The sequence below is a fragment of the Gopherus flavomarginatus genome, chromosome 7, assembly GCF_025201925.1.
Source record: "Gopherus flavomarginatus isolate rGopFla2 chromosome 7, rGopFla2.mat.asm, whole genome shotgun sequence".
Classification (NCBI taxonomy): domain Eukaryota; kingdom Metazoa; phylum Chordata; order Testudines; family Testudinidae; genus Gopherus; species Gopherus flavomarginatus.
The window spans coordinates 113,044,994-113,072,540 of record NC_066623.1 but is presented as its reverse complement, the minus strand read 5'-3'; the positions used below and the strand labels follow the sequence as shown (position 1 = coordinate 113,072,540).

General features: G+C 42.0%; 1 protein-coding gene across 4 annotated transcripts; it reads right to left on the bottom strand.

Moving 5' to 3' along the window:
- Positions 1 to 1,405: 1,405 nt before the first annotated feature.
- Positions 1,406 to 26,058, bottom strand: GPBP1L1 (GC-rich promoter binding protein 1 like 1). Of its 4 annotated transcripts, XM_050961174.1 has the most exons (12): positions 25,757 to 26,058; positions 24,959 to 25,117; positions 24,075 to 24,189; positions 22,838 to 22,967; positions 22,192 to 22,475; positions 20,021 to 20,093; positions 18,458 to 18,651; positions 11,552 to 11,692; positions 5,953 to 6,111; positions 3,546 to 3,670; positions 2,565 to 2,667; positions 1,406 to 2,327 (listed from the first exon to the last, which is right to left on the bottom strand). In XM_050961174.1, the coding sequence occupies exons 3-12, from the start codon at positions 24,132 to 24,134 to the stop codon at positions 2,181 to 2,183; spliced, it is 1,416 nt and encodes a 471-aa protein (XP_050817131.1). In that variant the 5' UTR covers positions 24,135 to 24,189; positions 24,959 to 25,117; positions 25,757 to 26,058; the 3' UTR covers positions 1,406 to 2,180. The 4 variants fall into 4 exon arrangements, with proteins under 4 accessions (XP_050817131.1, XP_050817129.1, XP_050817132.1 ...); XM_050961172.1 differs by lacking the exon at positions 24,959 to 25,117 and having other exon boundaries at positions 25,146 to 26,058; XM_050961175.1 differs by lacking the exon at positions 24,959 to 25,117 and having other exon boundaries at positions 11,585 to 11,692; positions 25,146 to 26,058.
- Positions 26,059 to 27,547: the final 1,489 nt, after the last annotated feature.

Genomic DNA, 27,547 nt, shown 5'->3' with positions numbered 1-27,547 from the left:
CCCCCTGCCTTCACTAGCAGGACCAAGTACTGATTTTGCCTCAGATCCCTAGGTCCCTTCAAGGATTGAACTCACAATCCTGGGTTTAGCAGGCCAATGCTCAAACCACTGAGCTATCCCTCCCCCAGGATTAGGTTTGTTAAGGCAAGAAACGGTCATTGGGGTAGCCTTGCTGATGCTGAGACACAGTCGAGGTGTGCCCTTATGAAGTCTAGTTGTGGGGTTTGGGTCAGGGTGGATCTCTGTAGGTTGGTTTGTAACCCTAGGTGTGTAAATAGGGTTAAGTGGTGTGAGGAGCGTGGACTGCCTTGTCTTATGTTGGTGCTTTTAGCAGGCAGTCGTCTGGATACGGGAATGTGGTCACACCCTACCTGTGAAGATGTGCTACTGTAACAGCCAGTACTTTGAAAAATACTTAGAGCCATGGCAAGGCTGAAGGGAAGTACCTTGTCTTGGTAGTGTAGGTTGCCCAGAGCGAATCGTAGGAATCTCCTGTGTGCGGGGTGGATAGTGACTTGAAAGTAAGTATCCTGCAGGTCAAAGGCCGGGAGCCAGTCTCCTTTCTCCAATGCCAAAATTATGGTTGCTAGGGTTACCATCTTGAAGCGCTGTGTTCTCACAAACTTGTTCAGTTTGCACAAGTCCAGAATGGGCCTCCATCCACCCCTTTTCTTCGGACTGAGGAAGTAATTTGAGTAAAACCCCCAACCCCTGTGCTGAACTGGTACTGGTTTCACAGCACCTAATTGCAGGAGATGGTGTATTTCCTGTTGTAACAGGTATTCGTGAGATGGGTCCCTGAAGTGGGATGGGGAAGGGGGCGGGGGGTACGTGGAATGGAAAGAAAGGGAATGGAACAGCCCTTCTGTATAATTTCCAGAACCCACTTGTCTGAGGTGATGGTTCTCCAGACTGGGTAAAAGAGTGTAAAGCAGGTCCCAAATGGGCTGGAAATGAGAGGTGACTGGAATTGGAGAATGTGGGGCTCTCGTGTCCTTGACCAACACTCAAAATGTTTGCCTAGAAATGGATGGCTCAGATGTAGACAACTGCTCCAGCGCCTGACGGCATCTCGTCTGGCGCTGCTTGCGGCATTGGTCATGTCGTTGAGGCTGGGTGTACGGGGGAGGGCAGAATCGTTTGTTGTAGAATCTGCCATTTCTTTTTGTTTGCAGGAATATAGATTCCAAGTGTCTTTAGTGTCACACAGGAGTCCTTCAGGGTGTGTAAGATGTCTGTGCTGCCTGCAAACGATTTTTGCCCCTCAAAACTTAAGTCCCTTACTGTCGCCTGAACAAAGTGGGAGGGGCGGAGAACAAAGTGTTTATTCCCTGGTGCTATTAAAACTCCATAGTTCCATATTAATTTGAGGAAAGATTTCCTTCCATAAGAAAGACAACTAGAATTGGCAAACTGATGCAAAATATTTATTCCAAGTTAGTTATTTTTTGATGCAGTAGTTTTTTTCCCCCCTCATACAGACTCAATGTGATAGTCACTTTTTTAAATCTGTAAATAATGTTATCAAAATAATCTTAATCTTTGAAATCTCACAAAAAATTTATATTTTACAATTCACCCTGAATATCAAGGCTGCAAGAAGAAGAACACAAACAATTCCTATGTCCAAATATTTTACAGCTGTACCCACAAAAGAAAACCACAAACGCCTGGTTAAGTGATGAAGCTCCCCGAGCCGCAAAAAAAAAATTAAAAAAAATTCATGTTATTAGCATTAATTTAACACAATTAGAACTTCAATAGCCATTTTGTCATTGACAATGATTGTTTTAGCACATTGTTACCGCGCAACATTATGTAATGCAGGCGGCATTATTACAAGCTTGTCGTTGCAAAGATCAGTCAGTCACCTGTATCCTGCTTACAAGACTGAACTTGTGCATTGCCTGATGAGGGATTCTCATCACAAATTTGCTAGCTGCACAAACTTCTATTAAGCAGAAGGGCAAAACCAAAAGAAAAAGCTAAACAAGCCAATTTCTCTCTTCTTTGGGATACAATTATTTCCCTTGTGCATGAAGTATTCAACAACAAAAGAAAAACTGAACAGACTGGAGACAGAATAAACTCTGTTTAGTTTATACAACCCCAAACATGTTGAACTATGAACTGAGTTTATTGGGTTGGTTTTATTTGTTTTAAATGTTTTGTGCCCACTTTCAGGCATCGTCATCTGACGTTTCGCTGCTACTAGTTTCTGTGTCTGAGTCCTCCAACTCTGTCTTAAAAGTGCTTCTCCAGTGGGAGAACAGGCTGGAGCTACGGCCCTGAAGATATCCATTCTTCCCAAATCCATTTCTTCTTAGCTACAAGAAAGAAACAAATAGATAAAAAATTGTGAAGAGTAAGGGTCAGTGACAATATACATGTTTGTCGGTATATATATTTTTCTAGTGGGGACAATATGTTTGTAAACTTTCCCCACTAGACAATCACTTTAAATCAGGACAATTTAGTTCTTTGTAATTCCGAATAACAGTCTAAGATGTGTGTGAAATAGGTGAGGAAGAACAACCATCATCATGGCAAGAGCTGTAATATACCTGCTCTGATTTAAGTTGGAACTCTTTGAGCTCATCCTCAGTGAGGGGAAGGTAGTTCTCATCGTTTTCAGGATACTCCTGCCATCCCATTGCTTTCAGTAACCTGATTCACGAGAAAAGGGGCGAGGGGTTAAAAAGAATCAAAAAGGCAAATGGAAAAGTCAAATTTAACCAGGTGCATGATAAAGTGGAAGATTTTCCTACTGAACTGCTACGATCCCTCCAGGAAGGGTTTTCTAGTTTTAGAAAAGACCATATCAATAATAATATAAGAATACTTTGCATTTAGATTGATAAGGAAGGTAAGAAAGAAGGCTAGTGATTAACCCAGGGGCACAGAGAAAGTATGCATGGCAGCTGAGAAAACACTAGAACTCAGGATTTCCTTATTCCTAGTGCCCTGATTAAACAGCTATATCACATGCCTCTTGCTCACACAACCAGAATGCATATTTATATATGCATGCAAGTATCTTCTTCCCACTTCTCATAGTTTTCTAGGATTTGGGGCAATTTCTTATCAAATTAGCATACTGACAAAGCACAGAAGCATTCCAAGAAGAGCTGGGAGGAGAGATGTGGTGATATGTCATCAACTCTGCACTCCCACACTTGGAAATCCCTTTTGCAGATCAAGCAGAACAGCACTTGAGATTCTGCCTAGCCACCTGCTGTGGGAAACAGCTAAGCCAGGCAGCACTAAATGACTTATGGATGCAAAGCTAGACGAGTGCTAGAAGGTTAATCACAGAACCTGTGTGACATCTTGGCCCCATTGAGTTCAACGAGGCCAGAATTTCACCCCAGTATTTTACTTTCTGCCAGCCCCAGTGCCGTAAGAAAGCCACACCCTGGAGCTCAGAATATGCAAGAGTATTGTTTTCTGGAGAAGAGAATCTTCTAAGCACCTGCCTTTTCCCCTCACAATGTGACAAAATGATTTGAGACACATCTTCAGCCCCTGTTCTGCTGTCGGCTCACCTGTGTTCTGCTTCCAGTGAATGAGACAGGTTCTCCCCCTCCTCCATCAAAGGGAGAGAAAGGCCATTCTGATGGCAATTCTCGTCCCAGTTTTCCTTTGGTTCTGGTGTGCTGCTGCCCTCCATCTAAACGAAAAAGGTAAGTCAAATCACACAATTGAGAGACTGATCCTTCATACATACAGCACAGTTCAAGTCTTGAAGCTAGCGTTCTTGAGTGGATGACTCCAGAGAGAATAAAACCCTTTGCCTTAAGTCAGTGCTTCAGAGCATGAGTTGGTAATAACAGAAAGCAGTTGCCATCAGACATTGGTGAAGTGAGAGGTGCAAAGTGAGTTTGGTGGGCTGCAGCTTAATTTTTAAGGGACAAACGTCCACACCACATTACCACCATTATGGATTCAGAGATGCCAAAGACTATATGAGCCATGGAGACTGCACTCTGACCTTTAGAGGTGTCCATCATTAGGACAAAAAGTGGTAGAGTGAGGCACCATCCTACGGGTTGTGCAGAGCGTGTTCAATTTGCCATGTCTGTCACACCTGCACTTTCACCAGGGCCAAATTCATTTACACTACTCTGGGTCCGGTGTAATTCTCTCAATGTACAGTTTGTTGAACAGAAAGTAAACGGAAGCTGCAGTCTTTAAGCTATGCTACCAGAACTAAGCTACACAAATGGAGATGTCAGTCCTGCAAGGATATTTAAAGAGTATCATTCCTTCCATTCTTGAGAAAGCCCTCTTAGAATCCTGCCAATTCTTACCAAACGTTGCCCTTTTCCCTTTGCCATATATTTTAATTTTCCTCCTGCGTTTCTTTAGGTCACTGTTCTTCATTGCAAGGCCCGCGAGCCAGTGGTGGCTCCCATCGACCTAAGTGGGGCTCCCTAAGTTCCCTCTAAGCTGTGTGGCCATGCAGCAGCCTATAAATAGCCAGGCAGCAGGGACCTGGAGAGGAGAGAGGTAGGGGGAGCAAGCTGGGGCTTGCAGGGCTGCCGTGGGCCTCTCCCCTTCCCCCAGAGCTCTGTGCTACCTGCCGGCAGAAGGGAAGAGAGGGTCCTCCTCCAGAGCACAACGCTGCCTGCAGGCAGGGGAGAAAGAGGGCCCATTTCCCCGAGCTGCCTGTCGGCGGGAGGGACAAAGGACCCTTTCCCCTAGAGCTCTGTGCTGCCTGCTGGCAGGGAGAGAGACTTCCACGGAGCTATCTGCTGCCAGTCCTCTGGCCCCAGCCCTGGGCAGCCTGCCTGCACCCCAAACTCCTCATCCCCAGCCCCACCCCAAAGCCTGCACCCCAACCCTCTGCCCCAGCCCTGAGCCCTCTCCCAAAACCCCAAACCCCTCATCCCCAGCTCCACCCTAGAGCCCTCACCCAAGCCAGAGGGATGAAAAGAAAACAAAGGAATAAACTGACCAACGAACATTTGGACTGCCTTATTAGGATTGCAATGACAGATTACAAGTACTGCATGAACAAAGTCAAGGAGGAACAGGCACACTTTCGCTCATCCAGTTTTTAAAATAAGTTTTGCATTATCCTGCTCTTTAAAAGTTTATTTACATATATGAAATTAAAAAGGCACCTATTTTCTTGGTTATTTTATAAAAGGAGTATTGTTTTATTGTACAAGTTGCCTTCGTTTTAGCTGCACGAGTGGCTCTGTAACACTACATCATTAAGAAGTAGTAAGCATTGTGTTAATTTAGTAGTCGATGTGGCTCTCACATTGAAATTTTTTTTTCAAAGTGGTCTCCACTTCAAAAATAGTGAAGAGCACTGCTTTAGGTTACGGCTTTTCTTTGTTTCCCATCCTGTATCGATATGGCAGCACAGATACGGGAACAAGTGCTCGTTAATTAACAGCTACAGATGATCTAGCAGAGGCAACATGAGAGTTGAGAATGTTTGTGTTTAGGATCTACAACAATAGTTATTTCTCTAACCCCGTTCTGGAGAGAAGTTTTCCTAGGGAAAAACGTCAAGACATTTTAAAACAGATAAAAAATAAGAGGGCATTTTAAAACAGATAGTTGGCAGGAATGTACTCTGGCACAAAACAGCAGCCTAGAATGGAAGCCATTTGCAATTCTCTCTCTCGTGGATACTGCTCAGGAAGCAGGATTTAAGCTACTACTGACAGTTAGGAATCTCTTTAGTTCCAGTACCAGAAGCCTACACTCCTCTATCCAGAGAAGGATAAGTTCTCCTCCCTATGTATGTGTCTAGTTGGCAGCCATGCTATCGCTGTGTAAATATGAAGCCACTATATATATATTTTTTCTCTCTCTCTCTCACACACACACACACACACACACACACACACACACACACACACAGAGTCTATTTGAAGTCCCTTAAAATACACAATTCCCAGGATCCCAGGAGAGAAAAGTGGGCAGTCCTCTTACATCCTCCAGCTTGTCACATTCTCTGTTCTCTGTGACCTCTCCATTCCTGTCATCTTTCAATGCCTTCAGGAATTCACTTTTCTTATCGGCGGTGCGACGCATCAGTTTGGTCAGACGTGAAGAACTGATCTCAATGGGAGGGGTGGTGCTGGAAGGACTCTGAAGAATTAAGGTGGAACACATTAGAGAACTTAAATACCAATTGAAGAAAAGCTGGGTCTTAGCCCTGATCAGGATTTGTGTCCAAATCTTTTAGCACTTATCTCCTGAGCTGACTGGCAATTTCCAGATTTCTCCCAAAGAACTTGGCTGCACTGTTCCAAATCCACTCCCTTCCTCCTCACCAACCTGGAACGAATGTCTCCAACCAAATCTTACTTTCTGCTGCTGCAACTGTTTCTTCATCTCTAATTCAGGCAGTCATGAATTTAACATGCTTGTTCTGCTCCTCACATAATATGCTTCCTCGTAACGTGAACTGCCTCACAGGCTCCCTGTCCAGTTAATTTCACCTCTGCGCTTGGAATGATCCAGGAATATACTGCTGATTCCTGCCTATTAGCAAAATCATTCCCTCAACTCCTGTTCTCCATACCAAATAAAAGGTCTATCCAATTAAATTAAACAAAACTGATCTTTTTTTACGGAGGTCTTCAGTAGTATTTATGATGTGGTGGTATCCAGTAATATGGCAGCTAGATTTCAATGTAGTTAACCTGTTTCATTTTTATAGATGGGATTTACAATAAAAATGAATTGGGATTCTAGCCTCCTGACTTCCCCTCTGCCCTGAAGATTTGTCTGTTGTATTCATGTCTGGTGGTCCATGCAGAAGACAGGAATCCTATTCTCATTAGTCTTGACTCTCCACTGAAAGGAGAGGTCACACACCACATCAGAATCTCATATACAAAACAATCCATTTCCTTCACATAAATTGTGAAAGGAGGGAAAGAGAAATCAAAGTGTGTAAGAGAACAGAACAGGTGCATATTTAAATAGTTCCTCATTGCAGGAGTTGGAAGAGCCTCGCAGCACCATTTTAGAGGTTTTTCTTGGAGCTGAAGTGTTGCCTACACACGCAATCCTTAGGACGCCAAAGAAAACTACTCTGCAAAATATGCTTATAGTACAGCATACAATCCCTCTGAGTAGAAAAAAGGCAAAGAAAAGGGATCTAAAATATTCAGCTGCTTGGATTCCTTATTCCTAAGTTACATGTAATGCTAAGATGAAATGAACTTCTCCTGCAGAAGTGTATACTATAAACACTGGCATCAGACGGTAACATTCGCCAGGCAGTTATTCCAGACATCGCCAAGTACAGCGCAGAGGAGCAGACAGTTGATTGTGAAACTTCCACATGCAATCTGAGTGACTGTCAGGATAAAATGAAACCCAGAGTAGTACTAAATTCTCAGTGTGGTCATTAGTTTGACTGTACAAGTAACAGACTTAAGTCTGACATTTCTAGTAGACTGGAATACCCATTTAACGTGACAGCCAATAGAACACTCAAGCGCCATGCCAGAACAGCCCTTTTCAAAGACACCTATACAGAAATGCCAACATACCAAGAGCTATTTTTACAAATTTTAAGGGATGAGAAAAGCAGCTATAACAAGTGATAAATATCTCAAATTCTCCACCTTAACTTTGACTACACAAAGCTTTCAACAGATTTACAATAAAAAACAAAATAAGGGCATATTGCTTATTGATTTATTTATTTCACAATCATCCTTCCCACAGTGCCTCATCTAAGTCAGAAAGGAAAGACAGGTGTTTGGGTCCCAGGACCTAATACCTGGAGGTATCTGAACCCAGAGATCTCATATGAGAGAGTTAGGCCTGATATGCTGAAGAAATGAGTTTTAACAATGACGACAAGTTCATTTTCAGTACCTTGCCTATAAGATTGTAGAATATTCTCTAGGGGAAAACAGTGGAAGAGCCATCCCTTAGGCTTTTAAAAGCAGACTGCACAAAGCACTAAAAGTGCACTTATAGAGCAGAATCTTACCCTAATCCTCAGGGAGATCTAGGAAGATTCTATGGTAATGTCAGTGTTGTACTTTTACAGAGCTTCTCATTTTCAGAACATTTCACAAATATTAACTGATCACTCTTCAACACCTCTGTAAGGTAGTTATTATTGCCACTATACAGACAGAGAAAGAGGCAGAGATTAAATTACTTTTCCCAGGTCAGTGGCAGAGGTGAGATTAAAATTCATGGGTCCCAGTCCTGTGTTTAGGCTAAGATTGTCAAACAATTTTTTAAAAATCATGTGAAATAAAAAAAGTCTAGGCATTACAGCTGCAAATGCTCAGTTGTAGCTTGGACAAACTTAAATCATTTCCAGTTTAACTGGATATAGCTACTGATGTTATGGGAACACAGGATGCAGTGACTTTCTATTAATATACTAACCACTCAGACAAGGCTGGTGGAAGTTCGACGAAGAGTTCAACTTTCATAGCTTCAGGTATTACTGGTCTCTGTAAAAAGACTGAATTACAGGATCTCTCTCCTGAGTGTCAGATTAATACCCTACAAACCTACATCCTTGCTGGCCAGAGACTGACAGCAAGAGCTACCTAGGACAACAAATTACAGAGGCTATATTCAGTACTTACTGTACTGGATAACAAGTGCATTTAACTTTGTTTTGGTATTACTTACCTGAAGGTGGAAGCTTATCTGAATTATGTATTTATGTTCCAGTAGTACCTAACGTGTGCTAGGTGTTGTACAGACATAAGGGAAAACAAAGTCCCTGCCCCCAATGGGCTTACAATCTAAAACAACAAAGGTAGGGTGAGGGGAAAAGAATACAATATAAAAGCAAAGTTGTCAAGGAGATGACTGGCAATTTTCTTATTTCCATGGAGCTTTTTTATTACATAAAAACCAGAACTACTCATCTATATACCCATTATTAGTGGGCTATTTCCTCATTTGGAAACCTCAGTTCTGTGTTTTGCACAGAACTGTCTCTCGTGATCAAAAGAATATCCCAGTATCTTACATTCAAAGTGTAGGGCATGGATAGTCGACAGGCAGACCACAGGTTAAATCTGGACCGCCAGATACTTTTGAACGTACTGCTAAATCTTTTTATTTACTTATTGTTATTGTGGTGTGAAAAATGTTTCTCTGAAGTTTGGACCTTGACCAAGATATTTGGACATTGACCAAGAAATAACTGACTACCCCGGTGTAGGGGTTCAAAAATAGTGAAAGTTCAGAATGAGTAAAAATCTACACAACTTTAAGATCCACAAAGATGACAAAACCTTCCCAGGAATACTTCTGATCTCAAAACAAAAAAAGGTTAAGAGAGAGCAGCCTCACACGAGAGAGAGATTCTCAGTTTTGTAATAGCAACATTTCTGCCGAATATGCAAGGGGGCATTCACCTCTAGCTGAGTAAATAGATCACCATTGTTTATTAAAATTAAAGAACAGTGTCAAGATACGACTTGTTTAACTTCTTCCACCATTCCAGATTATTTAAACTGAAAATTTAAAGATATAGAAAATTATGGCCAAGCAGTGACTAGAAATTATGGGTGTGTCAATTACTGGTACCCAATTGACTCCTTAAAGAGAGCAGATTTTCAGAGGATGGGAATGTGGTACTGTAAAGATCAGATTCCTTTCAGGTATCAAGCAGAGTACCCAAAAACGGAGGCACTCGATCACTGGTCATTTCTTAAAATCTTGTCTAACTTTTCCATGATTTATATTGTTTACCCTTTGGTACTTTACTTAGTTTGGATACAAACAGACCACTTTTAATTTTCTCGTTTTTATACACTAACACAGGGGTCGGCAAACTCTGGCACACGGCTTGCCAGGGCAAGCAGCCTGGTGAGCCAGGCCAGTTTGTTTACCTGCCGCGTCCACAGGTTTGGCCGATCGTGGCTTCCACCGGCCACAATTCGCCGCTCCAGGCCAAAGGGGGCCACGGAAAGGGCGGACAGCACATCCCTCGGCCCGTGCCACTTCCCGCAGAGGTTGCCGACCACTGCACTAACCACAAAGCCATAGTGTTTTTACTTCCCAACAGTGCAGGGGAAGTTTTAATGTAAAATTGTTTAAAATTCATGGAAATGCTTCACCATTAGGGTCTGTTCGCTATTGTTTGCCCAAACCCAGCACTTTGGATGTAAACTATTTGGAAAGCGAGACCCTTTTAGAGCCATATCACCTACACAAGTAAAGGGCAGAAGAGGCGACCATGAATAGACTGCTGAAATGCTAGTAAATTTTAAGTCCAAAGACTTTTCCAGACACTTAATTTATAAATTAAGACAACCTTGCAGATGAATACTGGAGTACATCCTCCACCATCAACACTGACAAACACCAATAGCTGAAGAGGAACAGTACACACATCTGTACATACCAAACCTTTTGAACTGTTCCCAAAGCTCACTACATGCATTGCTAGGAAAGAGCTGTGAGCTGGAAGAGCAAGAACACAAGACAACCTAGCACCCTATTTTAAAGAGTGGAATGGAATTCAGGTCTTGTATGGTGTAAATTCTGGTGCGCACTAGCATGCCATGCACTAACGGGCCTGTGTAGACCCTGCTAGCACTGAATCATAGAACTGGAAGGGACCTCAAGAGATCTTCTAGTCCAGTCCCCTGCACTCAAGGGAGGACTATGTATTATGTAGATTGTAGACCGTCCCTGTCAGGTGATTGTCTAACCTGTTCTTAAAAACCTTCAATGATATTGCTCTAAGAGTTCCCTAGTGTGTGTTAATACAGTCCCCCATTTTAAACTTTTGAAACATACTCATGTGGGGAATTTTTAGTGTGCACCAGCAGGGTCCACATGATTTAGTTAGTGTGTGACACTAACACACATTAGAATTTACACACACACACACACACCATGTGTACTAAGCGCGGCAGCGCTTTAACGTGGCTGTGTAGTTGTGGCACCAGCACTGTAAAACTCTCTTCCGCGCTGTAAAAACCCCACCTCCATGAGGGGAGTAGCACCAGCGCTGGGAGTGTGGCTCCCAGTACTGGTGCACTGTCTACACTGCCACTTGACTGCGCTGAAACTTGCAGCACTCAAGAGGATGTTTTTTTCACACGGCTGCGCAAGAAAGTTGCAGCGCTGTCAAGTGGCAGAGTAGACAAGGCCTGAGGTGTTGTGTAGAGAAGTCCTCAGCGTTAACTTTCAATTCATAGCTCTCACATAGCAGGGCTGGTGCCTGCACTCTGGTAATGCAGCTGATGGTTTGGACATTGTTCTGGGCATGTCCAGTTAGTTCCCATGGTGCTCTTAAAATGTCAAAGCAATCATACCTTGTATGAGGGTGATGAAATTACAGCAGACCTAGTCAAAAACTGCTGGCAGCACGCTTTACATCAAGACAGACAGACTTCCAAGAGCATTCCCATTAATGTACAAGGGAACTTAGCTCAACATGCAGAGACCATACAAGTGATTGAGTACTCTTCAAGTGTTCAGAGCTGTATCATACGAACAGAAGAGCTCTCATGGTACTTAATTATAGAAAGCAACATTAGTTGGAAAAGGTCCAAATTTTATCCCCAACCCAACCCCTTACCTCTTTGGGAGAGGTGAGAACTGAGCCACTCGCCAGTACCGCTGGTTTGGTTACAGACACCGGACTGGTAAAGGCAGAGTCACGGCTGGAGGAAAGCGAGCCTGGTTTATGTTCACTTCTGTTAGCTTTCCATGGACTTGGCTATATTGAAGAGAACACAATACACTAGACAGTAATGGTACGGCACAAGAATGGGTTGCTTGCAAGTGGTAAAAAAAATCAAAGCAACATCAAATTGACTTAATAAGGTGTCTGATTAATTGAATAAATTATCTTCTCCTGCTCCAAAAATGGTCTCAAATCCCCCTCTCATCTTAATCCTGAGAATCCCCCATTCCTGCCCTGCTTAATCACCCCACCCACATAAACACCCTCTAACTGCTTCACAGCTCGCTCTCTTCTAGTAAAGGATTGGTTGGGACTATTATGAACAATTAAATGCTCCATCACTAGATGGAGGAGTCACCATTGAGAGATCCAATGTATCACACAACTGCTTCCAGCACAGGGAGAGAGAGATCATAATAAAATGCAAATTTCTTACACATTGCTAAGTACCACCACCAAGTATCTTGCATCACTCAACAGGAGCTTCCTCTGGCCAAGGGAAGAAGCTTTAAGGCATGAATGCAAGACAGGAATTCCCCACGTTGCAAGGAAGATACTCCTAATCCCTATGGAAGGGTAAAGGAACAAAATTTGATTGTACCCTGTTGTTTAACACCACACAGACCTAAACGGATTTACTAAAAATCCAGACAAGAAGCCCCAAAACTTACTGAGTGAGAAGCCAGGTTACTGCAGTACAGAAGCACATAAACCAGCCCATTTTCCAAGGCAATCCACATGTAACTACTCAGAGTAGGGCAACTTCACCCAACTAGTATCCACTATCAGGATATATATGCATCTTATTTGGTGGCCAAGCAATAATTGCAGTTGCAGAAAGCTGTTTCATGATAAATGTCTTCTGCTTGGAAAAGTATTATCTTGGCCCTCTCAGCCACCAAGGACAAACTGTGCAACAACGATACCAAAATGAGAGATATGGCACGAAGCAGCACAGGAACAAGACACTGAGGAATATTTTAAGATTTACAGCTTCATTTAACTATTCTGAATTTCTGATATCAATGCTCATCCAAGATGTATCTGGGATTTAAGTTAAATGAGTCTAAAATGGATAATGTACTTTGCAGAAAAGGACAGCAGAGGCCACTGTTTCTCCATATTTCCTCATTTGTTTCCTTGGTGTATTTTTTTCCTCTCTTATATTTTGCTGACTCCACACCCTTGCTCCCCCCACTGGTAAAAACCGAATCCCTCTCCCCATTCCCTAATCAGAAGGGACACGATGCTGGAGGTGGACAACCATCCATTTGCCACTCAAAGCTGAGGAGAGAGAAGCCTGGGCTGGCACACTGATGCCCGCAGCCCTACTACACCTCTGACTTTTACAATGTCCAGCTAGGTTAGCAGCCACACAAAGAAGGGCAGGAAAGATTTTCAGGGAGCCACCAATAGCTTTATTTGCTATGCAGCAGTATGCTTGCAGTGAGTAAGGGGAAGTCGCATCAACCTGGGGTCCTGCACCTTCCCTCTCCCACATCGATCACATCCTTTGGCTTCGGCTCCCCCTCTCATTGACTAGTCTGATGCCTCTCCCACAGGTTAGAAAACTGATTTAGATTGTAAACTTCCTGGGGTAGAGCTTGTGCCTTCATTTCTGTCTAACTAGAGCATACTTCTTGCACTATCATATTTAATTTACAGTAATCTCTTAAATAGGAACCTCTGAAAATGGCAGTCACATCAAAATGTCAATTTTTGCTCAAGAACCTGAAGGCACAATTCTCCAGTTAGTATTGACTATGAGAAATTTCTGTATGGAAGACCATAAGCAGATTCAAAGTATATAGAACACTCATTCCCCACTTCAAAAAAACCCCAACACTGTGAAAAAGGTGGAAATCCATTTCAACAGCTTATATTTCAAATCAAGTTCTTCTCGAACTCCCAAAAGCCAAATGTAAATTGCCACAGGACCCCACTGGTGAGGCACAACACTAAACCTGGGGGGGTGGGTGTTAGATTGTCAGCTGCTGGGGACAGGGATCATACTTGTATTTTATGTTTGTACAGCACCTAGCACAGCGAAAAGAAATAGTCGTAGACCAAGACCCAGGCACTACAATAATACAAATACTTGGAATGCTCACAATGACACTGAAGCCCATTGGTACCAATAGGTTCATTGTTCTTTACAAGCAACTACTGTCAGACCTGAAACTCACCATATCTAATATACCACTTCCACAGTATTTATTAATGAACGGTAGCATGTGAGGTCTGTACTAAAAGCTCTTAATTTATCAATACTCACTGCAAGATGTGTACACAGTTAATATTTAAGGAGTAACCTAACTATATTGAAAACTATGCCTTATGGTCCCATAGTAAAAGTTTGTCACCAGGGAATCGTGTTTTGGTGATGGCCCATTCAAGCAGAAGTTGTCCTCACCCCTCCCTGGTCAGCTGGTGATGTAATGCAAGGTTCCATTGTCTATCTTTGTCCATCCCAGAACAGTTGGAAAACTATCAAAGCCAACTGCAAACAATCAAAACCACTTGGAGGTAAAAGAACAGAGAGACAGGGGATCACCGGACTGTGAATAAAGACAAAAGACAGATTCAGTATATCAAAGGGTGGAGAAAGACATACTGAATCCATTCACTGAGAAGACATCTTGTTGAGCCTGGGGGTGTTCAGGGAAAGGTTGGATTCTGGTTCCTGGGAAGCCAGTCAGCTCTGCAACAGACTGAATGATGTGGGGGAAACTGACTTTGTTAGCTAGGAAAGGTAACTATTAAGCGTAGGCCCTAGTTTGCATTTTATGATTTTGTTCTGTATTGTAACCATTTGTTTCCATTGCACACTTTTTTCTAGTGGAATTTATACGCTCTCATACTAAACCAAAAGAAGGTTTATGTAAGTGTTCAGTTCTGTGTGTTATACAGGAGCTGCGATTTAAGATAAAGCAGGTAAACTGGGCTACACTGTTCCTTTGGGAGCAGAGAATCCGGGATTTCCATGAGTAGCCAACGTCGGGGGCAGGATATCACAGAAGAACATTTCAAGGGGACTGGAGTTCACATTTTGTTAACCTGCAAGTCAAAGACGGAGCTACCCTACCTCAGAGAGTGCTTGAGTGGCTGACAGGCCAGCAGTGTTAGAGAACTGACACTCAGCTACCAGAGGCGAGACTCCCTCTCACTGGAGGCAGGAAGTAACAAGGTGACACTCAATCCTGGATACCCTGAACACTCATCTTTGCACCATTCTGCACAGACTATTATGGCTGTCCCCTGCTGAGACATGATGCTCAGAGGCTGCTTATGATTATTCATATGGCTTCCACCAAGAATAAACTCCTTTCAGTGCCGCTGAGGATGTTTTAAACATCAGTTAGCACTGCTATAGCATTTTTCATCCCGTTGTGCCAGTGGTAGCTTTTCTAGTCATACAGAGCCTTATGGATATAACCCATCCACCCACATTGCTGCACCTTTGAAAAAAGAGTTACTGAACAGGACAGTAACCATTGTTCCTTGAGATGTGTTGCACACGTTCACGCCATTCTTGGTGTCAGTGTGCCCTGCATACAGCCGTCAGAAACATTTCCCCTCAGCAGGACCCATGGGGTAGCTCAAGCTCCCATTGCTGCCCTGTACCACTGTGTGCAGGTATAAAGGGCAGAGCCATCCCCAGGGCCCCTCAGTTTCTTCTTGCAGGAACTCCAGTGCAGAGGGGCAGAAGAGGGTGGATTATGGAATGGACGTGTACAACAGGCTACTAACTGTTTTCTTCTTTGAGTGACTCAAGCCATAAGAACAGGAATTGGGATAGGAGTCTATTTCAACAAAGCCTGAAGAACAACTCGTCCAACTCTAGTATTGTCTCTGGAGTCTTAAGCCATAGCATAGCGGGAGGCAAACGTGTGGACAGAGGACCTGGCTGCCACTCTTCTAGTGTCTGCAATTGGAACTTGTGACAGAAAGGCTGCTGAGGCCAACTGCAACCGCCTTGAATGAGCTGAGACTCTGTCAAGTCATAACACATGCGTATACAGGATGCGACCCAGGAAGAAATTCTCTGGGTGGAGACTGAATGGCTTCTTACTCTGTCTGCCATTGCTACGAACAGACAGGAGGATTTACAGAAGAGCCTGGTTCTGTCTAGGTAAATTGCTAAGGCTCTCCTGAAGTCTAAGTATGTAGCTTTGGGTAAAATATGGTCAAATTGTCTGACTGATATGAAAGAAGAAACCACCTTTGAGACAAACTTTGGATGAGGATGCAGGTGAACTTTGTCCTTACAAAAGATCTTGTATGCATGTCCCAAAATTAATGCCTGTAGCTCCCCTACTGTTCTGGGAGAGGTAATGGTCACTAAAAATGACACCTTCATTGATAGATGCAGCAGAGAGGAGATAGCCAGTGGCTCAAATGGGGAACACATAAGTCTTTACAATACTAAGGCTTGGTCTACACTAGGGACCTAGATGCATTACCATCATAGAAAGAACAAATGATTTCTAAACTAGTTGACATGCATCTGAGGAAGTGGGTATTCACCCACAAAAGCTCATGCTCCAATATGTCTGTTAGTCTATAAGGTGCCACAGGATTCTTTACTGCTTTTACAGATCTAGACTAACACAGCTACCCCTCTGATACTAAACTGGTTAAGTAACTTTACAGATATGCTTCTGCTTCCTCTCACTACTACAGGAATAAGGCAAGGGGTACACTACTAGCCAATTAACCCATATCTTTGGCCACAGAAGTCAATTTAGGGCACAAAAATCACCCACATTGACATGCCTACTGCAATTTTAAGAAGATCTAGGATTCATCGAATGAAAACGAAAACTGGGATGTCAAAATCAGCATTTTGATAAGTAGGTTTAGTTGTTCAGTTTACGTAACAGAATCACACTGCTGCTTTACATCAGCCAAACCAATTGCTTAATTTCCCCAAGTGCTCTTCTAAAATTCCATCAATCAAGGGTATAATACAAACTAGTTTATGAACCTATTAGGCCATATCACATCCGCATTACAGCACTAACAAACCCCACAAAGGTTGGGATTTTCATGTGCCTAAGCTTCTCTAGGTATTCAAACCCACTGAAATTCCATGGGATTTGGACACATCACTCCATTAGGCCCCTTTGAAAATCTAAGCATAAAATACCATTTTCTAGGCACAATGAAAACAAGCTCAGCACCTGGATAAACATGCGGTCAGCAAACTTGATTAAACTACGCTATAGTCTCTCAGAGAAAGACCCATCACTTCGGACATTTAGAACTAGGCAAAACAAATGCACTGGTGACTATACTGTAGGGAACAACCACATTCTGGAAGGGGGAACTAGATAATCGATTAGCTTTTCATCTTCAATATTTATGATTCCATGCAATAATGCACTACTGCAGGATGCAGTCATAATATTTACATGCACTTAGTCAGTGTTTTCCATACCAGAATTCAATTTCATGATTTACAAATCTTAGGAGTAAATTTTTATAGCACCATGACTTGCAAACCCCACAATATATCGTTTGCATACAGTGCTAGCAGTTATACGTTTCTGCATTAAATAAACGATCACTGTGCAACAAACAAGTAGCAACACAATCAAGTTGTTACAAAGGCTCTGAAGTAGAAGGCTGAATAACTAAAAGCTGTTCAATACACCAAGTCATTCCTAGCTACAGGAAAGACACTTGACCATATCCCTAAGTCACTCAAGCTGTAAAACTGAAAAAGTAGCAACAGGAAGCTCTCTGGACACCAGAAACGTGTACCTTGTTTGAATTGTCATGGGTGGTTCCACATCTGGGCTGACTGCCTAATAATTTCTGATTTTACAGGTAAGGAATTCTTTACAAATGGAATTTTATAAATAGTTGCGATTCTTACAAAGCCCACCTGTCAGGCCAGCTCTGGGATGCTACCCCAAAACAAGCCATAAGACCAAAATTTTATTTAGAATTGAAAAGTGATAGTCATTCTAATCACGTAGGCTCTCTGCTGTCTGTGGGAGAGGAGGAACCAGCTGAATTTTAAAGAGGACCTAGAAAGGCAAGAGTTGTGTTTATGCCTTCTGCTCCTTTACAAATCTCTGAAAGGGGTTTTTAAGGAGAGTTTTCTTTTGATTATATTTTGTGAAGTTTAAAAAAAAAATCTGCTCTTCTCCTGTATCACCGGCAGTCTTCTTGGAAGATACACAGCTAGAGTGGAACTTCCCAAACAGGACCGATCATCTTTTAAAGATCTCTTCTTCAGAGTGTTTATCAAGCATTCTAATTAATGAGGCGTTACCAGCCCAAAAAATAAGCAAAACAAAACTAAGAATTATGAATAAAAATCATTTCCATGATTAGGTTTCACTTCTCTGATACTACTTGGAATGTCATAATCCTACAAGTTCCCCAAGTATCTTTTATACCAGGCTTCAGGAAAAACAGAGTTAGATAAGAGCTGAATCCAATATAAAAAAATCAAGTAGAAACTGAAAACTCGAATAACGCTTTAACCTTTTTGTATGTAACAAAGAAGCTAAAGTGCAAAACCCTATATTTCTTTTGTAGGTTACCTTTAAGGATCAACTACTATGCTGAAGGATCATGTTAAAACATGACCTAATCTGGTCTTTGAAGACTGGTCCAAACCGTATTTTAACCATGTTAATGAATCATATTACAACTTTGTACAGATTTACAACATTGTCATATGAACAACTCAATCACTCTACTCTGTTACTAGCACTTTTTCCTATATGAGGGAGAGAATGCCCCTTCAATACAGTTTAGTAACTCCACTGGAAGCCCTTGTACCTTAGCTGGAGGAGCTGCTGGTTTAGGAACCAGATTTTTGTAGACACTTGGGACAATTGTGGTGGTCTTGTTGCCGTTTGCAAGGTGAGGGACTGGTGATGTAAATGCAGCTGAGAAGGCGGCAGCAGGATCCTCTTTTGAAACCTTTTTGATGACCAGCATCTTGGTAGGTTGCTTGGCACTAGGGGGGTTTTCTACAAAAACAGAGGGGAACAAGGCTTCAAAAAATAATTAGAATCTCAGTAATTCCACAAAACTTGACTCTACCTCAGCTCCAATTCTACCTCTTAAGAGTCTAAGATGCTGAGAGAGTCTCATGCTGCTGCTAACAGCTTCTGAATTCAAGTGAAGAGGATATCAGACAAAGATGGTAAAGTCCAATATTTTGTAGGCTCCTCTTGATTTTGAAAAAAACTGCCTAGGACGACAGACATCAGCCTGAGATTTTAACAGCCTCTCAGACTTTGCTGAAAGAAGGAATCAGAATGGGTAAGCATATTTAAGTTCTGAATAACTACTGAGTAATTTTAGGTTAATTCACTAACAAAAATATTTAGTGAAACTCATGCTTTAAGTTTCAGTGTTTTGCAACCTGCAACCATTAACATCACATTCTGGTGGAGCAAACAGAAGCTCTCAGTACGCTTTCTTGAAAACTATAACGTAAACCACTAAGTGTTTAAACAGTATTTTACTGCTGCTAATCTTGTATTATGTTTGGGTGGACCAGTTAAGATCTGAACCAAATACTCAAGAGATTAAAATTAGATCTAGTACAACAGACAGGTGAATGTTTTTAGGATACAGCTAATAAATAACTGGTTTACGATTCTATCCTACCCCCAATTAAACTCTCTAGTTAGAGTTACGGGTTCCAACTAGTGATTAAAGAAACATTTTCAGGCACTGATAAGAGGCACTCCATTTGCATCAGCCTAGCTTTTTCAATGGAGAGAACAAAAATGTCATGTATAATATCCAGGAATTTAGAATTACTTTCTTTTTAATTAATTTGAAAAAAGAAACCAAACCACAAGAACACAGCCGTGTATATTAGTACAGTATTGCTGCATATCCACTACAAATATCACCTCTGTAACACTTATGATCACGGAGCTGTGCTCCCGTAGTCCTCTCAACCCTATTCTGCACTTCTGATTCTGCATTTAGCAATGCAGGGCCAAGTATTTTCATGATCATTTCATTCCAACACTCCACACCCACAAGTTTAGAGAAGCTGTGATCTTCCCATGGAATGAGCAATTATTATAGATGAGTGACATTCCTGTACTTAGTGTGTGCCATTAGCAGGAAATGGAAGAGAAGATTCTCATAAACAGCAGCAAGGGCAGCTCTAAGTATCAGAAAGCAGATTGAGGAGAGAGATAAACAAGAAAGGAACGAAGGGAGAGAAAGAAAGAAAGGTAGCTGCCTACTTCAGTTTAATCTTCCTTTAAGATCTTCCCCTATGTGAAAAACTAGGGTTTCAACATATTGTTCAATTCTTCTGCTTTACAAGTGGTCATCTGTTTTCTGTACAGTGATGTAAGCTTCTCTACGTACCCCACACTCCAGAAGGTGTCCCTAAAGGTTTGCTCTGGTTATTCTGTTTTCCAGCTTCTGGATTCAAAGATGGCTGTAAAAACATAATCCAGTTGGACACATTAGAAGATTGCACATACCATTATTTATCAGAAGTAGTATCACCATAGTACCTAGGAGCATAGTCATGGACCAGGACCCTTTTGTACGAAGAGCTGTGCAAACAGAACGAAAAGACAGTCCCTGGCCCAAAGAGCTTTACTTTCCTTCCCCTTCAGATTGTGTTGGGACTAGAGCAAGCAAAGACAGAACTCCTATTTAAAGAGTTTCTAATGTATAATTAAGAAAGTGAGAGGCTCTATAATTTGATATTAATCAGTAGCTCAAGGCACCATGTGATATCCAAGACCCAATTCCTCATAACTGTACTAACTTTCCTAGATTTTGTATTTGATAGTTAGGCATTAACAGTTTTACCAATATTATACGGACACCAGATGCAGATAATCTCTGTGATGAAGATGAATTTATATATTTACAGGCATAAAATCTAAAAGCTCAGCTTAATTTATATTAAAATAAATTCAAGGAGTAGAAATTTTAGGCTGTTATTTCATCTGAAAGATGCAGCCTTTGTAATTCTACCTTTGACTGACGGTCAAATCCTAAATATTACAATAGTTGAGAAATTGTGAGTTGGGGAGGAAAGGAGGTAAAAACCAGGTATGATGATGTCGATAAGACACCAATTGTCCATTCACCTATCCCTCCCTCCCTTCCCTTCTTTTCACAACTGGAAATTCAAAATCACATCACCTCCCCCGTCTTTTTGATAGTTTCTTTATGTGTTGGCTACTATGGCAACTACAGCACAATCCTCTAGTTGTGAACTTCTGGAAAAACAAGCAGTACAGGTTTAAAAGCCGGAAGAAATTACCATCCCATCTTAATATGAGTACTACCTCACACCCCAAATATTATCCAAATATTTTTCATCTCTTATCGATCAGTTTTAATGCTTCACTTTACCAGGTCTTGTCAGTTTAACAGTAGGAAGCTGTGAGAGGCTGGCTGCCAAGAAGGCTAACAGGATTTTGGGCTGTGTAAGTAGGGGTATTGCCAGCAGATCAAGGGACATGATCGTTCCCCTCCATTCAACATTGGTGAGGTCTCATCTGGAGTACTGTGTCCAGTTCTGGGCCCCACACTACGAGGAGGATGTGGAAAAATTGGAAAGAGGCCAGCAGAGGGAAACAAAAATAATTAGGGGGCTGGAACACATGACTTATGAAGAGAGGCTGAGGGAACTGGGATTGTTTAGTCTGCAGAAGAGAAGAATGAGGGGGGGATTTGATAGCTGCTTTCAACCACCTGAAAGAGGGTTCCAAAAAGGATGGATCTAGACTGTTCTCAGTGGTGGTAGATGACAGAACAGGGAGTAATGGTCTCAAGTTGCAGTGGGGGAGGTTTAGGTTGGATATTATGAAAAACTTTCACTAGGAGGGTGGTGTAGCACTGGAATGGATTACCTAGGGAGGTGTTGGAATCTCCTTCCTCAGAGGTTTTTAAGGTCAGGCTTGACAAAGCCCTGGCTGGGATGATTTAGTTGGGAATTGGTCCTGCTTTGAGCAGGTGGTTGGACTAGATGACCTCCTGAGGTCCCTTCCAACCCTGATAGTCTATGATATGCACAACGCACACAGGAGTGCCCCAAAATTGGTCTTTATGGTTCAAGTCTTTCAAAAGAAACCTTGCCCCTTTTGCCAAATACACATACTTACAAGTACTATATTCTCAGTCAAGATATGAACATACTTCTGTGTGATAAGTAGTTCAAATTGGTTTTTCCACTGTTCTTTTCAGAGAGAGTGTCACCAGCTGAATTGGGTTTGGCTGATTGAACAAACTTATGCCTCACAACACTGATATAGCAGATTTAAAATAACTGGGCAAAATGTAATGACATCTCCTCCAAAAAACAACTCAATATATATGAGGGCCTCAGGAATATGGGAAAAGTTGACATTCTACAAGCATCGCTTGCAGGACCATTCCATTAAAACTGGAGCAATCCCCGAAAGTATGGAGTAGAATGCAACTCTAGATCCTTTCCACCAACCAATGCTAATATAAAGAAACCTAGAAAGCCATTTCTCATAGCTGGCTCCAGCAGTGAGAAACCACACACTTACAAAGTCGTCTTCCTCAAACTGCAGCTTCTCTTTTTCTTCTCTCTTCTCTTCTCTGGCCTCAACAGGCAACTTTTCTTGAAAGGCAGAGTTCTTCCGAGAGTGAAAGTTGCCATTCCAGTGGCGATGGACTCCAGTTCCTCCACCGCTACGCTGGTTCATACCATCATGGCCCCTTGAGGGACCATGCCAGCCAGGCTGACTGCCAGAAAGCCCAACATGAGCTCCTTTAGAAACACCGGAATCTACAGAATCATGGCGGAGCAGGGAGGGCTGATGCCAGCAGTCTAAACAATAGGAGGTAAGTATGTAAATAAAATAAAAGTCAATACAGCAAGAACAAATCAGGAATGACTCGATATTTCTGGCGTGGGTCAATGCACTCTAACTATTAGGCTAACCTTGCCTTAGTTCATAGAGGTTGACATTTTTTACTCACGCAGGCAGACAAAATGCAGAAGAATTTGAAAGCCACGTATAACTTCCCCAGAAACCCTCAGGAACACGGAGAGATGGCACATCAGGGAGGAGTGTTAGGATAAGTGGCTTTGTGTGTTATAGGGAATGTGGTTTTGCAAAGTTACTTTATATTCTGCATAGATCTGCATTCAGTATTTGGATATAGAGGGAGTTCTCATCCTCTACTCACCTCCCGTAGTTCTGAGCGAGCCGTTATTGAAAAATCCATCAGAAGAGTTATGTCGCCTACGGCTCACACCAAAGCGGCCCTCACCCCGTGAAAGATGCTCTCCATGTTTCTCAAAGGTGGCTGCAGGGGACTACAGAAACAAATTAAGTGACTTAGGCCCCCAAAGGGCCTGCTTGACAAACAATGCTATTCTGATGGCTTGTATGAAAATAAAAAGACATTCTCTGCATTAGCTTTCAGTAACTACAGCAACAGGCTGGCTGTGTGTTGCTTAGCTGACAAATATGGAAATATTTAAGTGAACACAAAAACAGCACACGTGACTTCACGTATAACCCTACAAAGAATCAAAAGGATGCTTATACATCAGCTTTACTAGCAGAGCCTTTGAAGTCACACGCAACACCTTGAAGAGTTTAAGCAATCTTACCAATTATTTTACAGTTACCTTTCCTATTTGGAAAAGATTCTAGGGTGATATCAAGGTTTTGCACATTTCAAAATTATTTTTCGTCTCATCTGGTTTAATCATGAAGCTGAAAGCAGTTTCCTTACCAAACTGTTTTCCCTCCATTAATCTGATTTGCTATTACAAGGTGCTCTGGACTACCAGTGCCATGCATAAGCAACACAAGTGTCTGCCTGAGATCCCACATAGACTTTACCCCTTTGAGTCAGCCAGATCTACCCCTCAGATCCTGTTGTCAGAGGGTGAGAAATCACAACCCAATACCCCCAATTTGGGGATTTCATATACAAGCAACTCTAAATGGGAACTAGAAAATTCTGAGATGGGAACCAATGGCTTGTTATTGGTGCATTGCTCAGAAGTGTAACATTAGTTTGAAAAGAAAAAGAATTATGCTGAATTTGTACATAAATATGAAGAGGCAGGTAGGCCAATTTTCAGTGCTACCAACTTTGGTAGTATCTCTTCAAATAATGCCCCATTATGAGATCTCAATGCAGACTGAAGTTAACATGATTTATTTACTTCCATGTTTGTGCACACAAAGGAAAACAACCTGTCTCTCTGGAACAGCAGTGGTTAATTTGCAAAGAAAAAAAATCAGAGGAAGAGTTTTTGACCATCTTAAAAAGCTTCATACAAGTATTCAAGAACACAAACAACATTCCAAACCAGGCTGCAGGCATTCAAGTTGGACAAAATCCAGGGCCAAAACTTGCTTTAGCCATCAAAAGGCTTCTGGTTGGGTAATCTGAATGCAAGAGTTACCTTGGCTGACTGTGGCGTTGAGAAGCTAAGCCAGGCAGGAACAAAGTCATGCTGCGCCATTTAGGTCCAGTGTCTCCCTTCAATAAAGTGAGGCATCAAACCTCATGGCCAGGATCTACAAGTGGAAAAAAAGAACAACAACATCTCCAGTCTGTCAGCCCTTGCTGTGGAATAATTGCACTGTAACATTTAGACCTTCTCTAGTGAACAGGGGGAAAAAATTCACAATCTTTTGCTGGGCTTAAATACAATTCTTGCTAGAAAGCTGCCAACATGGTCTCCCTGGCCAGAATAGATAAGGCCTGTACAAGCCCCAAATACTTCCTGTTTACAACGTCAACTTTAGCAATATATCTATGAAATTCATGATGGGATTGGTCTGGGGGTAGAAAGAAGACAGAGCAAACATGCAGTGCATAAAGATATGTGAAACACTCAAATTTACAGGTTTCCTCTTGCAAACGCTCATTGCCTTGCCGTATGGTCCTGTGTGCACTGTATGTTTTTCTTCAGGAAGTGGGAGGGTAAATATTGTAAAGATGTAAAGTTGCTAACAAGGGCACCAACTGAGTGAGATAAGAGTTCAAATTAGTCTTGTAGGGTAAGTCTAATCTAACTACCCCTCAATCTTAAAACAGTCTTAAGGCCTCAAAATTCTATGCACAGTCCATAACTGTAGTAGCTGACGTGCTGAATTCCTGGCAGTGAATGGAAAGCGAGAGGGACAAAGGTAGGACACAAGTTGGTGAGAAGGGACACTGGAGTATCTGTAACTGCACTTTCATAAGCTTTATGACAGACACTAGTAGCAATATGAAGGTGAGGAATTCAAGTTTGTGAACCACGAAAGTTAACTTTCCAACAATGTGTGATATGACTCCCACCTTCAACTACCCTAGGAGTTATCATCCAACAGCTCATTCAGAATTAGTAGATTACATGGAGTATTGCATTTTGTGAGGAGTCCTTTTGGTTCCCTCCCTTTTCTCCTTATTTTCACCCTTTCATGGTGTTGTGCATAAGCCGAGATTTTGTATGCATATCTAGAAAAAAAGATATGTGATCAACTACCAGAGTTTGGCCTCTGCAGTTCAATTCTCTTCTTGACTTCTGTGCTGCACTCTGACCTTCAGGGTCCTTCCTTCTCCAGGATGCAGTTTTGTCAGGTTTGAGGCAACAGTGCCTCACAAAGCAGAGCACGAGAAGCTGCACTTCGTGCTGACTGCACCCTTCACCCCCTCAGCTGCTCATCTTAATTTCTCTCTGCACTCACACTACAAAAAAAAACCTAAAAAGGTAATTTACATTTAAAAAAGCTACAACCACGTTCACCTCATTAAATTTCCTCTTGCTGTGGTGCTATGGAACTCAGATTTTACATTACAAAAGTGATTGTTGGGTCTGCATGACAACATTCAGAGCAACACCATGGTTAACAATGAACAGATACACCCAAATCTGCAGGATTATTCATTGTCTGTAGCACATCAGTTTCAAAGCCCAGATGGAGGGGTGAGGGGCGGGTTAAATTATATAAAAATGCTTCTCCCAAAATCTGATATTAAATGAGAGACATCTGCCTAAGCATATGCTCTTAAAATATAAACTTCAGTTTCATCACATGTATAGTTGCTAAAAAATCCTCAATGCTAATGTTCTTAAAAACGAACGTCTTGATATACTTTTCACTTCATGTAACTTAAGTTCCCCTCCAAGAACTAAATGCTACTTGACGTGAAGCTGAATCGCAGCCACAACTGCTTCTGTGTCTTTGCTGGTCACCATTTATGTGCTGAACAAGTGAAACTGAAAAGAGCCAAGTCCAAAAATACTCTCTTCTCTTTAAACTTCTTCTAGACTGGGTGCTGCTTTTGAAAGGAGACAAATTATTCAACAAGGGTTTCTTGTTTTACTGAAGAGTTCACTTCTGAGTTACGGTCCTCCTCTTCCATCAAAAAATGGTGGAATACAGGAACTGTAATCACTACAAAGGAAAAATGAACATTCATCAGTAGAAGTAACAGAAATGTGCAATAACGTGTGTCCAAGCAGAACACCACAAGGCAGAAGTGCAGCAAATTGATTTATTGCAAGTGCTTACAAAAATAAAAAAAGTGGCCACCGGGTTTGCAATTTCTTGTCCAATTACAGAAAATCAGACATTTTTGCTATGTCTAAGATTTCCACCTAGTCACCCCATAACATTTATATGTAACAGAGTTCCTCAGCTCTAAGCTAGACATCTTCCTCACCCACCAGATCCCCAGCAACCAGCAGTACTGCCCAACTCTCTGAGCCATACTTGTGGCTATGAACGGGACACAACTACAGAGGCTGGGATCCCAAGTAACTGGTTCTAGAGCAGCATAAAACACAAAAATAATTCTTACGCTACACATTTGAGATACACTCAAATATTGACTCTCCCTCCATCTACCAATACTGTGGCAGGGGCAGAAAGGGTAATCACTCCACATGCCTCCTCCCCCTTGATGCCCTCAAGATACTTCTCAACTGGTCAGGTCCAGACAGAAGGGTTTTTGTTCCTCTTTGTTCCCTGGCAGCAGAGCCAGGCAGACAGGGAGAAATCCCTTAACAGAAGATGAGACCTATTAAACAAATAATCCCTTTTCATCATCAAGTTCAAGCTTTCTATCTGTGTACCTTAAACCCTTCCAACTCTGTCCCCTCCCTACTGACGCACCCATATCAAGCCATCCCTTCAGCAATTTTTAAGGTCAGGCTTGACAAAGCCCTGCCTGGGATGATTTAGTTGGGAATTGGTCCTGCTCTGAGCAGGGGGTTGGACTAGATGACCTCCTGAGGTCCCTTCCAACCTTGATATTTTATGATTCAATTCCAACCTTGAACATCTATTTGTCCATTTAGCCCACAAATACAGCCGTGCTTTCTTCCGTGCTGACCTTCATACACAGAATGCCCTTCCTAAATTATTCTGTAATACCACCACCTTCTCCCCTTCAAATCCCTCTTCAAGACTTGATAGTATATGAGACCTACAAGAAATCAGCCAACTGCTGACTAGGCTGCAGGACAGTTAAAGAGTTATAGGATATCATTTATTTAGAGACTGATCAAAACCAAGAATTCAGAACCACCTAGCAGTGTAACAATTAACTTATGTGACTACATGACCTCGCCATTACCCTGGTCTTTCCTTCTGCTTGCTTGTTTCAACCCATCTGGAAGCAAGCAAGTATAAGCTCTTTGTGGTAGGGACATGTCCTTCTATTTGTTTATATGGAACCTAGCACAAGAAGGCCCTGATCCTGACTAGAACCTTTGGGTTCCACAGCAATATACATAATATCCACCTCTCCTTGCTTGGGATTCCCAAGAGAATAAAAAGATGAGACAATAAAAGAAAATTTCAATCCACAAATTCAAAATAAGCCATACATATGATCAGTTAGACCAGGGGTTGGCAACCTTTCAAAAGTGGTGTGCCGAGT

Excerpts from the sequence above, each read along its gene's own strand:
- GPBP1L1 (XM_050961172.1), bottom strand. The coding sequence starts at position 24,134 with ATGGCGCAGCATGACTTTGTTCCTGCCTGGCTTAGCTTCTCAACGCCA. Across the intron at positions 22,968-24,074 it reads CAACGCCACAGTCAGCCAAG|TCCCCTGCAGCCACCTTTGA; the intron begins GTAACTCTTGCA and ends TTGTTTCTGTAG. Across the intron at positions 11,693-18,457 it reads CAGCAGCTCCTCCAGCTAAG|CCAAGTCCATGGAAAGCTAA; the intron begins GTACAAGGGCTT and ends TCTTCAATATAG.